Source organism: Eublepharis macularius, chromosome 4, assembly GCF_028583425.1.
Source record: "Eublepharis macularius isolate TG4126 chromosome 4, MPM_Emac_v1.0, whole genome shotgun sequence".
NCBI classification, from domain to species: domain Eukaryota; kingdom Metazoa; phylum Chordata; class Lepidosauria; order Squamata; family Eublepharidae; genus Eublepharis; species Eublepharis macularius.
This window is the reverse complement of record NC_072793.1, coordinates 80,339,481-80,351,924: the sequence shown is the minus strand read 5'-3', so window position 1 is coordinate 80,351,924 and position 12,444 is coordinate 80,339,481. Positions and strand designations below refer to the sequence as shown.

Sequence of the window (12,444 nt, the reverse complement as noted above, 5' to 3'; positions counted from 1 at the left end):
ATGTCTGTGGCCCAAGTGGAGGATAAAATACAACATATATTGTTGTTGGTGCAGACTAACTGGCCGTGGGAGAGTGATGGGGTGGTGGTAGCTGCAACTGAGAGAGATGCAGCAGCAACTGTTTCTTTCAGAGAGGTGACAGCACTGCATAGGCAGCAGTTGGCAACCCTGCACACCCTCACAGCCCAAATGCACTGAGCAACAACAATGCACAACTGGGCAGTACAACTAACTGTTGGGACTAGGTTCCTAGCACTTACTGAGGACAGAGCCCGAAGGTGATCCAGTGATCACATCCCAGCTGGCCTGGTATAACACTGCTTTTGGGTTGGAGTTCAGGAATTGTCTGGTGTGCCATCATTTAGGCACATACCAGGAATTGACTATCTCAATATAAGCCATTTCTGCAAAATGAAATTTTATCAGTGCTAAAACTGCAGTCATGATGTCACGTAACAGTGGTGAAGATTTATATTTAGAGGAAAGATAATCTGAAAAAGCTTACTGTACTGATGCAAAACAAGATTCTAGAGCCTAAAACAAGAAACAACAGATAAATGATACTTACTATGCAGTACATCTCCCTGCTATCACTTTGTGGTCTCTTTATTTGTCATATAAGAACCAACAGCAAACAGATGCCATTTCCTTGGGAGGCAGCAGTGAAAAATTGCATATGAAAATGACTACAAGCAACTGTCCACACATTTGTCTGAGCTGATAACTCTAGCCAACTCATTTGAATGTAAAGACATAAAGTCTTTTTACACAGGGCACTTCTTAGGGGCATACATAAAACTTTATAAGTGTTAATCTAAAAATATAAAGTGGGACTAAATATATCTATCATATCACTATACATTACAGCACCCCTACATTTGTTTTCTGTAAAGTCATGTGAGAAATGTCCTTTGTGAGGAACATACCAAGCTACTATTCCATATTCAGAAGCAGAAGGGTCCCTTATCCCATAGGAGCAGCATTTCAGGAGGCATTCTGGGCTGCAATGGGAGGGGAGAGATGAGGAAGTTGTGCTATACTGACAGAAATCTTTCAATTGATGGGATTCAAGCCACCATGTTTTCCAGAACATAATTTATACAGTAAATCTTGAAGTTAAAACTGTATTCTCCCAGTTCCCTCTACTGAAAGAACATTTCACTTGGATGGGAGGAAAAGCATATTTTACAGTGTGTATGTTGCATGAGCTCTTAGCAAAAGATAAGGCATAACAAGGAATACATTCTTCAAAGACCACTTTAATACAAACTTTAAAAAGTCACCCAATGACATTCTCTCCCCTTCTGTGATTAGATTTATTAAAACTGCATTGAGAAAATTAAGACCGTCCCCCTTCCCACTTCCGTATCAAGAATGCTCAGAGTTTATAATGACCAAGACTATTTCAGAATTAAACTATAATACCAACAAATATGTTAAAGTTTCTCCTGCAATATTATGTTAAATGTGAAGCATTAGCCAAAGTCTAATCCAGTATCTATTGGAATATTTAAAAAAAGCAAGCTTAGTTTCAAACCAATTGTCTGCTCTTGTCCTTCTGTAATATATCAGGTCTTCCTGTCACTATTGAGGTCAGGCTGAGAACGACAGGGAGAAAAGTTTGCTTTCTATCACAAAAGTAGGAACAGAATTTAAATAATTAGTTGCACAGCAAAGATAATGCAGACCTTTTTGTTCAGCTCAAAAATCCACAACCATTTGTTTAATACACTAGCAAAATATTTATTTTTTATAATGACAAAAAAGAAGTGAAAGATTTCTTTTTGGTGTGCCATAGTAATTGCAGTTAAAGAAAAAGGGGATTAATGGGCTCTTTATACATTTCAATGACAAGAAGTTAGCATCAAATTTGAACTGAACCATTTAAACAAAAGAAAAAATTACATTAATCACCCCAACACACACACACACACACACACACACACACAGAATTATAGTTTTAAAATCTATAAAAAAGTAAAAAATATACACTCAGATGATCTAACTCTTATTCAGTCTTTAATATAAAATTGTAAACATTTATTTACACAAAGAAAATGTGTAGAATAGAAAATCAAGCACCCTTTTCAATTGAGTAGTGGGGTTTTGGAAGGCAGTGGATGTTGAACAGTGACATTCTCACCCCCTTTCACCTGTCCATAACCACAGTCTATAAATAAAGTCGAGGCAGTTGGCTAGGTAAAGCTCAGAGGAGCCACATCTTATTGCTCTGAAGCTGCAGCAAATGGAAACCCAAGTGCATATAATCTTTTATGAACTGCTACAAATAACTGAAGGGCAGTGGCTCAGACCTGAGCCCCCAAACTTAATGATCACTGAACAGCACCTGAATATTATTCCACCAAAGCCACCTTTTAAAAAATTAGATAACTTTGCTTGGGACAGATACCAAATTGCCACTGTGTGCTGTAATTTAAAAGTTTGTAAATCCTTTTTGAAATCGATATTTAACATATGCCGCTCCAAGAATATTCTAGATTCGTTTGTTTAAGACTACATTTGAACAAAAGTTAAACAGCATGTGGTAACAGCTGACAAACCCTATGTAACCAGAATAAAGATAGGGAGGAGATATATCCCATCAATATTTTATCTTTATTTTGTTGCAAGAATGTTAAATTTGCTACAGAAATCTGACTGTAGAATTAGAAACATAAGAGGTGGCATTTTAAAAACTTTAAATTCCAGTTGACAAATCTAACTACAAATCTAAAGCATATAAATTTCTTCAACACTGCCATTTTTCAGTGTTCCTAAGAGGGAAATCAGCAGAACCTAGACAACAGTTAAGAAATATGAGGTCCCAAGCACCTCCAATAAGAAAGGAAGGCACACTGGTGCAAAATTTCCTAATATTTACAAAACAAGTAGTATCACCTCCCCTTCTCCCTGGGCAAAAGAGCAGCTACAGAGATCAACAGGAGATTTTCCTGATGACATTCATCTTAGACCATTTCTTTGATAAAACCAAGCTTACAAATAATTTTGCTCAACTGCTGACTTGCAGAAAAGATTAGTAAATGTAACCCTAACCTAATTTACTAACAATATCAGTGATATCAAAGTTTAATTCATTAAATTAACAATCCCCTAGAAAACAATGTTTTAAAAGTCATACAAGCAATGTAACTTGCTTAATTTTGGACATTCAGCAATGGAACCACTCAACACACAACTTTCACCATTTATCCCCATAAACAGTCCATCATGATATGATACAAAAATCTGTTTAGCACAGCATACATAACTCACTCAGGGGTGGCAAGCATATATAACAAAACTAATGTCCATATGTAAATTGGGAAAAGATTAAATAAAGAGTAGTGTTAAAGCAGATTTTTTTCCCAAAGTGCACATTTCAGAAAAACACTGCAGATATGGTAAAATATTTCCTTCCTATGGTTCAACTGTTTTCCTTTACTTGTTCTCCTCCCTGATCTCAAATCTCCAAACTTGCCTTGCTTAAATATACTCCTGGATGTGCCTTTTGTGAAGGAAATTCTTTGATTATTAATTAAAAGTATTAGGAAATAATTAAGAATCCTTATAATAGGAGGCAAACAATCTTGTTTTAAAAAATCAAACTAAAAACTGATCAGGGAACAGAGAGGTATCTTTGCATCTAAAACAACTTTCAAATTTATTACCTTTAGAACCTAAAGGTTAAGGCAAAGGGTAGCTTGTTGGCAAGCAGAAGTATTTTTGGTAACATGTTAAAGACAACTCTCTTTTCCTTGCCATGTACGGAATGGACCCTAAACATCCATTAAAGAGTCTCCACGGACCATGATGAAATAGCAGCATCTACTTCACTGGAGATTAGTCTATGTATTTCTAAAGAGATCAAACCATAGAACAAGCATTTTCAAAGGGGGTGTGGAGGACTTTTACAATGGGACAACCTTTAATAAAGTATTAAGCCTTCTCATTCCCCCCACCCCCCAATTCCCTATGCCATTATTGCAAAGTTTTTATTGTTACTTACAACTTCCAAGGCACAAAGTTTCCTTCACACGCTTCACCAAAAATAACAGATCCTGTGCTTACTGGTACAGCATGTGTGTGGCAACAAAAAATTATAATTTTAAATGCCCTCTGAATCAACGAGGAAAAGTCATCCCAACACACTCATTTAAACACAATGAATGCTGGAAAGAAGATAAGAAAAGTGCACATACTAGATTTTAAGTCAGACTCTTTTTTTTAAAAAAATGTAAAAACCAAGAGCTCAGTCTTCCTCCACAGCAGAGTGCAAATTGCTTAGCTAAAGCCCATTAAGACTGGGACCCCCAGTTTACATTTATACAAACTGACTGCTGGCCATGTTAACAGCTGACAATCTCCAACATATAAACTCATTAGTAGTTATTGTTATTTTGACATCTTCCATATTGCTTGTTGTGAAATACATATCACTGGTGAATACAAGATTGCCCTAACAAACTAGAGTGGATCCTGCAAAGGAAGAAATGTTGAACATTCTCTCTTCAGAAAAAATAGGTAGGGTGCTAATTGCAATAACTAACCGGCCAAGCTAGGATAAAGAAGCTGTGACGTGCTAACTGCAGGAAAGATTGCCTTAACACTGAATATTTGGAGTCTCCTTACTGGGTTACTTTCTGCACCACCACAGCACAGGTTCGCATTTACTCTTTAATACCAAAAATATAAAAATGAAATTTTTGAAGGTCTCATTCAATGTACACCAAACTGACCCGGACTTTTGTCATGTGCAGTGTTCCAAATACACTACAAAAATGACTATGCTCTTTGATATCATATTGGTGTTTAATTCTCATGTCTTAGACCCAGAAGGGAGCAGCTCTAATACATTCCCACTAGTGCCTGTGAATCTTCTAAATGCCACAGGTATTTGGTCCAAGTATAATATGCAATTCAAAAGATCCAGAAAATCCCTCAAATCTAATTTTAATGAGTCCCTAACAATTCATCCAAGTCATTCATCCACTCTTCTGAAGTCCTGCTTTTCAACAAAGAGTCTATGAGATCTGTATCCCCAGTTAAGCTCTGCAATCCATTATTGCCAGATTGGCTGCTGTAGGCAAAAGATAAATCCTGACCAGTCGTCCTCACTGGATAACCTTGACTACAGTGCAGATTGGCTCTGTTGGGCAGTTGCTGACTTTGATTTTGGCTGAATGCAGTCAGATCTGGGACAGCCTGACTCATGCCTGGCAAAATCTGTTGTGATGGTACTCCCTGCTGGGTAGGAGGGTTTGTCCTTTGTTGGGCACCCATAGATGGCAGCATCTGTCCAGAGACAGCCGAGTTCATGGAGGCCATTGGCCTGCTGGTGCTGAGACTTACCTGAGGCATCCCTTGTGCAAACTGTTGATTGGTCATCTTTAGGTGAGTCTGCTGCATAAGGAAAGCAGAGCTTGCTGTAAATGTCCCTAAGCCATTATTCCCTTGTGCCTGGTTGTTCATGTTTGACATACCCTGGTGCTGCCATGATGGATTTTGAGCCCCAATAGTTGTTGGCATTCTTGCCATCTGTGGCTTAGATAAGCTAGGATTCAGAGCTCCTTTACTGTGTTGCTGAGAAATGCCTGCATTTCCTAAGGGGCCCTGTCCATAACCAGCAGGATGAGCAGTGCCCTGGGCCAGGCTGGATTGTCTTGGCATCTGTGGCTGTCCGCTGGCACTCGAATTTGCATGCTGCTGAACCATCTGTGTCATACCAGATGTCATGCTGTACAAACCAGTACGCTGAATGTTCTGCATGCCAGGATACTGATTCACACCTTGATCTTGCTGACTGGAGCTTGATGTGACAGCACTGTGCCCTGTTGCAATCTGAATCATGTTCTGAGTCTGAGAAAACATGCGTGGACTGCTGGAGTTGGACTGGCCTAAATTATTCACCCCTGCCATCGCTGGTGATGAGCCTGTAATACAAAATGAAATGTTTATCACTGGTTAAAAGAACTGACTCAAACCTCATGATTCCAGATACAATGTTACCTGCAAAATATTATAGCTATATTTAGACCTCACAACTCAAATGGAAACATTCTACCTTTTCAGCTTCAGCTCTACACTCTGCTTCATGGTGCATCAGAAGCTTGCAGATGCTGTTACAAACAGAATTCAATACACCCTCTCTTTCCAGGACTATCCACTTAAGAATCCTAAAGGCTCAAATTCCAGAACACTGAAAACACAATGAGGCAGAGAAAGAAATCCCTGACCTGACTTGTGTACAAGCAGAACGCTACCAGAAATTAGCTACAAGTCATGCTGCAGTGTGTGTCTTTGCTTTAATATTTGTCTGGGTCATTTTCACATTTCTTGCAAAAACAACTAACACTCATGTATAGTAAGTAAACTCAAGACTGTTAAGCGAACTGGTTGATATGGTACAAAGACAGAATCGAGTCTGCCACCTATGCACACTGCTGTCTCTGCTACAAATACATCTCAAGCGAAAATTTTTAATGCTTGACAAGCGTAGGATTGTACCCTACAGACATCTTTCCCCACCTTCCCATCCTCTCAGCAACCTCCTGTGACCCCCTCAATAAAAGCACTGCAAGAGATTGATGGAACCATGGCAGAAAAAAGGCAAGCAGATTGCGGGGGGAGGGGGGCTGCCGATTTGCCTCTCATCTCTCTTAATGCCTAGATAGGACGGAGTAGAATATCTGTAGAATATGATGCATGGGTTTCTTTCACAGCACAATATATACTTTTGAATTATTGAGAAGCAGGCTATATATGGGAACAACTGCAATGTTTTCCACAATAGTGCCAGCAATTTCCTCCAATTGCTATAAGCATGTGAATTGAGGCAGTTTTATCCAGGTATAACCTGTTCCACACTTCTTTCTCCACAAACATGCACTTAAGATATGCGGACTTTGTGGTAATGGAAGGTATATAACTACTAAACTTATACAGAAAACAGGCATGGGCCAGAATACTACTGGTAAAAGATGCTAAAGGACAGTGAAAGACAACAAAGTTGACCCAGACAGTAGAAAAGGCACTTTAGTAGCAGTGATGAAGAAGCAGAAACATCAATAGGGTACATTCCCCCATTCTTTACCAGAGCAAGCCATTAGCGCTACTAAGTATTTTAACTGCGACAAGGAACTGGAGACAGTCAGCAGAACCAGGAGAATCATACAAGAGGAAGACTTTATTTTCACCACATCTTTGTGTACTGCCACCCAGTAAGGGAAGACTGAGAAAAAACACTGCATATTCCTCAAGTAAGAGGGTGCATTCAAACAAAATGTTCATATGGAAACATCTATCCTCATTCATAGCTACTGCTTGCACGTATTGGAAAAGCTAGGTTAGATACGTGTTAGAAGTTCCCAGCAAATAGGCACGACATGAAACTTGCAATAAACACAAGACATGAAAAGTTATTTCAACTGAACAGTTTCCAATATGAAAGAGCACGGTCATTTAACCCGATCTCCATATTGGGTCTTGCCTAAAAGAGCATTTTTGACTGATTCAGTTGGGAGATGGCCACATTATGACAGGAACAAGTAAAGGAGAAAATTAGTTTTTGTTTCTGTCTAGATGTGTTCGTAAGAGTACTATTAGTGTTCAGAAAAACAGTAAAAATTCATGCATATTGGAAAAAAAAATCATCCGTGGCTTCTGAAGAAGCAGTTTAACAGGAAATGAAAAACAAGACCACAGGATTATGAACTGTTGCAATAAAACAGCAACTAACAGAATGACCAAATCCACACACACTGCCTCAGGTATCTCACACAAAATCAGTATCATCGTCACATTTACCTGTGAACTGTGCAACCTGCTGTGGGTAAGGATTCTGAGTCTGGTCTTGGTATTGAGGTGGTGGCCGAGTCAGATGCCTCTGGAGCTGTTGCTCTCGATGGTGCCTTTGCTTTTCCTAGGACAGGGTATATGCAAAATAGTTAGAACACAACTTCATCACAAGAGTGACAGAGTGCTTCTTTGTATATAACTATGGTTATAAAAGGATTACTGCTTTATTAGTAGTATCATCACAAAACCTAGTCAGGAAAAAAATGATGATTCTATATAGGGTAAGGAAATTAAGAGTCATGCTTTACAACATACCACACAACACAATAGATCAGAATGTTCTGAATGGAAAGGAAGAAAGTTATGAATGTAATGTATGCACTGGAACCCCTAACAAAAATACCTAGAGGACATGGTTCAGAACAGACTTCAACATTTTTATTCAAATAGAAGAAGAGATTTCTCTTCCATTGCAGTTCTTTATGGTAATACTCCTCTCTGGGAAGCATGGCAAGATGGAATCTTGATGACTTCAAACCTACACTAAATGTCTCTTCTCATATAAATTTACTCAATGAGAGAAATAACACTGCATCATTTTAATCCTGGGGAGACATGTATTGTGTGTCAGCACAGCGAATAAACTCCTTCAAGATTCCAGCAAAGCACTGCTGCTTTTCTCAAATATATTGATAGGCGAGCCCTGTGCCGCAGAGTGGTAAGCTGCAGTACTACAGCCCAAGCTCTGCTCATGACCTGAGTTCGATCCTGGCCGAAGCCAGGTTCAAGTAGCTGGCTCAAGGTTGACTCAGCCTTCCATCCTTCTGAGGTCAGTAAAATAAATACTGAGTTTCCTGGGGGTAAAGCGTAGATGACTGGGGAAGGCAATGGCAAACCACCCCGTAAAAAGTCTGTCAAGAAAACATCGTGATGCAACGTCCCCCCCATGAGTCAGTAATGACTCGGTGCTTGCACCTTTACCTTACCTATATTTATAGGCAAACAGGTATATCAGTTTGCTACTTGAACACCTCAAACAACAAGCTGCAGGACCTTGTCTACAGTAAATTTACTCACAAGCAGCAGAACAAAAGAAATCTAGTGATTGTTTTTCTCACTCAAATAAGTGAGTGGCTAACTCAACTGATGTTACGCTACCAAGATATAGGTCTTAAGAAAAAGCATCTGCAGAGAAGCAACACCCAAGAGTTCAAAGCATCATACTCCATGAAGGCACATGCCAGACTGGGGGGAGGAAGCACTGAGAAACTTTCTGAATAGTTAACAAGTCTGTGGCTGGTCCTTTAATATTCAGAAAGTCTAACAACTTCTTCCAGGATACTGGAGAGGGCTGAGACCAGAATACTGGGCCTGAGGCTGGTGTCTAGACCGTTCTGAAAAAAAAGGGAAGAATAAACACCGAGCAAGAAGAAGTTCCATTATCTTAGATCTCCGCCTATCCCAGAAAAGTCTTCCAGGAGTAGTTGCATGTTTTGACAGCTGAAAGTTTCTGAGAGGCCAGAAAAGTGGAGATTACTTTGGAATGAGCAGAAGTTTAACGCTTTTCAACCTCCAGAAAGTCACCTCCAACAGGTGAAACATGTCATCCTAAATATCCATCTGAACTCTCAAGTGCAGAATCCTCTGAACTGGGTCAAGGATGCTTTTTGAAACACTGACCAAAGATCTATTTATTGAAGGGCACGAAAAGCCCTTTTCACATCCTGAAGACTCCGTAGGAATAGAGTACCCAGGCAGAGAGAGAGAGAAGTGTTCAGTGACCTGAAGTGAACCACCCAGGTAATTGATAAAGACTGGAGACAGATGCCAGTCTAAAGGCGAGAGCCTGGAGCTGGCATTGCTTGAACTACAGAAGAAGTTCAGGAAGCATCTGAGAAAGATTATGTGAAAATGTGCATCTTTATCAGTGTGGCAAATTTATTTAGCTTGCATCCAATTAAAGGGTTTGTACCAATTAACTTTATGAGAATTGTTCCCTTAGCTAAGTGGCAACAGATACCCATTGGATCTAGGAGCCCATGTTAGGGCTCTGTTCAGACTCCCTTGGCCAGGCTTCCCCTTCTGGCAGAGGAGAGAGCGCAGCTCCGGGTCAAGGTGACTGGGTACTTGCCCTCATAACTCCCCAATGATGGCACATGTGCAACCCCTCAATTGTCTCCCTCACAAAAGCAGAGCTCCAAGCAGCCACAGAACATCCAAATGCAGTCCAGGAGCACTTTCTTGTGGGAGGGTCTTTCATCATCTGGCTGCAGGCAGCTCTGTCACACACACACACACACACCCTAGGCCACGGACACTTCCCCCGGAATGGGTTGTCTGTGCCTGGGGCAGGCCGTTCCTTGCAGGGGGGTGGGGGTGGTTGGTCCTTGCACCATACACACATATGCACAGATGGGGGGCAGATCCCCATTTCCAGGGGGGGCAGCAGTGGGGATACAGCCCCCATTGGATCCTTCTCTTCACCAGTGAAAGTGGGAGATTGGACAGGTGGCTGGCTGCTAGACCTCCTTTCCAACTGAGATCAATAAGGCAGAGAGTGTTAAAGAAGAAGAAAAAGTGATGGGAAGGGCTGGCAGCTCTCCTGGATCAGTCCTTCCACATGGAATGATCTAGGAGATTAGAAGGCAAATATGTGGGTGTGCAAACACATGCCAGCTTTCCATCAACTCAGGCTGGGTTAACAGTCTCAATCAGACCACAGAGCCCTGCACCTTCCAAGGAGGAGGGCACTCAACCGCGGCCTGGAGCGGTGTTGAGGAGGGGAGGGTGGCCTTCCAAGTGAGTGGTAAGTCGGCTGCTTGCCTGGCCCTTGCCAAATGTAGGGGGTGTGAGTGTGCCTTACCTGCCACTTGGCTGAGCATTTCCACCTGCCCATGCAGGAGGCCCCTCTCTGGCCAGGTGCCTCTGTGGAGGCACAGCGAGCATTATCATGAGGGGTCTTTGCTCCTTGAGCACCCACTCTCTGCAGGGGAGGGGAGCAACATTGGCAGGGAGCTCCAGGGAGGCATCCCTGAGGGGGCAGAGTTTCGACAGCCCACCTGACCTTAGAGGGGAACAAGAGGGCTCTCCCCACTGGCACCTAGGCTCCCCACCCCTGAAAGGCTTCCCCCCAAGCCAGGCACCTCAGTATGGGTGCCATGATCTCAGGGGCCTGCAGTCCCTGGCTGCCTGCTCTCTGAAGGGGATGACAGAGGCATTGAAGATTGTATCCCATGCATTGACTGCACCTCTGCTTGCTACTTGCAGGACTGTCAAGAGGGGGGATGCTGGCAGGGTTGTCAGGGAAATGAGGGGGCTGCACTCCCTGCTGTGGCTTTGCCGCGCCTTGCTAGGCTTGACTGCTGGCGCAGCTGTCCCACAAAAGGGACAAAGAGAGGGGATGAGTGGCTCCACAGATCCGCAGGCATCAGTGGGGAGGCAAGCCTTAGGACTGCACTGTAAAAGAAATTTATCTTTTACAGTACAATTGATTAGTGGTCTCTGTGTTTGATCTTTTCTCCAGGAAGTAAAACAAACTCAGTGAGTTACATCTTGAAATAAGACATAACTCTTTTAATTAGGCAAGAACTTAAAAAGTAAACAGAACTGCTAATTGCTTCTATTAATGTTGAAAAAATACATGCAAATGAAAATTAAATCTCTTAACATTTCTCAAACCTAATTAATTACACACTGTTTAAAAAGAATCAAGTTTCAGCTGTCTTAGAATGCTGTGAAATGTCTGGAAGCCCAATACACACAAACATGGAATTATCTCACCCAGGTCTCCTCTAGTTCCTTCAACAGAAGCCTAACCAGTCTCTGACACGTTTTATAGAAAAATCTTTATAATTTTAATGTGATAGTCCTGTACCTAAAATGATTGGTCCTGAAAATGATCAGATAAAAAAACAACAGGTGTGCTAAGATACATCTGATAATACTCTCTAATTTCAGCAGCAAGATTTAAAAGGCTAAATTTAACTATTATTTGCAATTTAAAAGACATAAATCGACACAAATTTCTTCAGCGACACTAATTGGCTGTTAGAAATAAAAGCAATACTGTGCTCATCCTGCCTCACAGACAATCTCCGCAGGCAGCTGGATCGGGGTGGGGCGGCGCTGCTGATTTTACTGGTTCTGTCAGCAGCGTTCGATACGGTCGACCACGATCTTCTGACCCACTGCCTCGCCGATGTGGGGATTCAGGGGATAGCGCTGCAGTGGCTAGTCTCCTTTCTCCGTGATGGGGGACAGAGGGTGGTGCTAGGGGAGAGGTTATTGTCTTGTAGGACACTAGTGTGTGGTGTGCTGCAGGGAGCGATACTCCCCTTTATTATTTAATATCTATATGTGCCCCCTCGCCCAGTTGATGTGGAGTTTTCGGGCTTGGGTGTCACCAATATGCGGATGACACCCAGCTCTATCTGTTGATGGACGGCTGGCCTGGATCGGCCCCGGATGTCCTGGAGCGTGCTTTTGAAGCCGTGGCTGGATGGTTGAGACAAAGCCAGCTGAAGCTGAACCCTGCGAAGACGGAGATCATGTACCTGAGTTGTGGAAATGCGGATTCAGGACCCCAACTTCCTGTACTCAATGGGGCAGTGCTTACACTGGCCCCGAGAGTTAGGAGCCTGGGGGTGATTC

At 41.9% G+C, this 12,444-nt stretch overlaps 1 protein-coding gene across 2 annotated transcripts in view; it reads right to left on the bottom strand.

Moving 5' to 3' along the window:
* Positions 1 to 1,260: 1,260 nt before the first annotated feature.
* The window catches only part of MAML1 (mastermind like transcriptional coactivator 1), a 42,720-nt gene continuing 31,536 nt past the window's right edge, over positions 1,261 to 12,444 (bottom strand). For both annotated transcript variants that reach the window (XM_054977811.1, XM_054977812.1), the window contains exons 4-5: positions 7,804 to 7,918; positions 1,261 to 5,930 (exon numbers count right to left, since the gene is read on the bottom strand). In XM_054977811.1, coding sequence (XP_054833786.1) covers positions 4,951 to 5,930; positions 7,804 to 7,918 — 1,095 coding nt within the window. In that variant the 3' untranslated portion in view covers positions 1,261 to 4,950. The remainder of the gene's footprint in view (positions 5,931 to 7,803; positions 7,919 to 12,444) is intronic.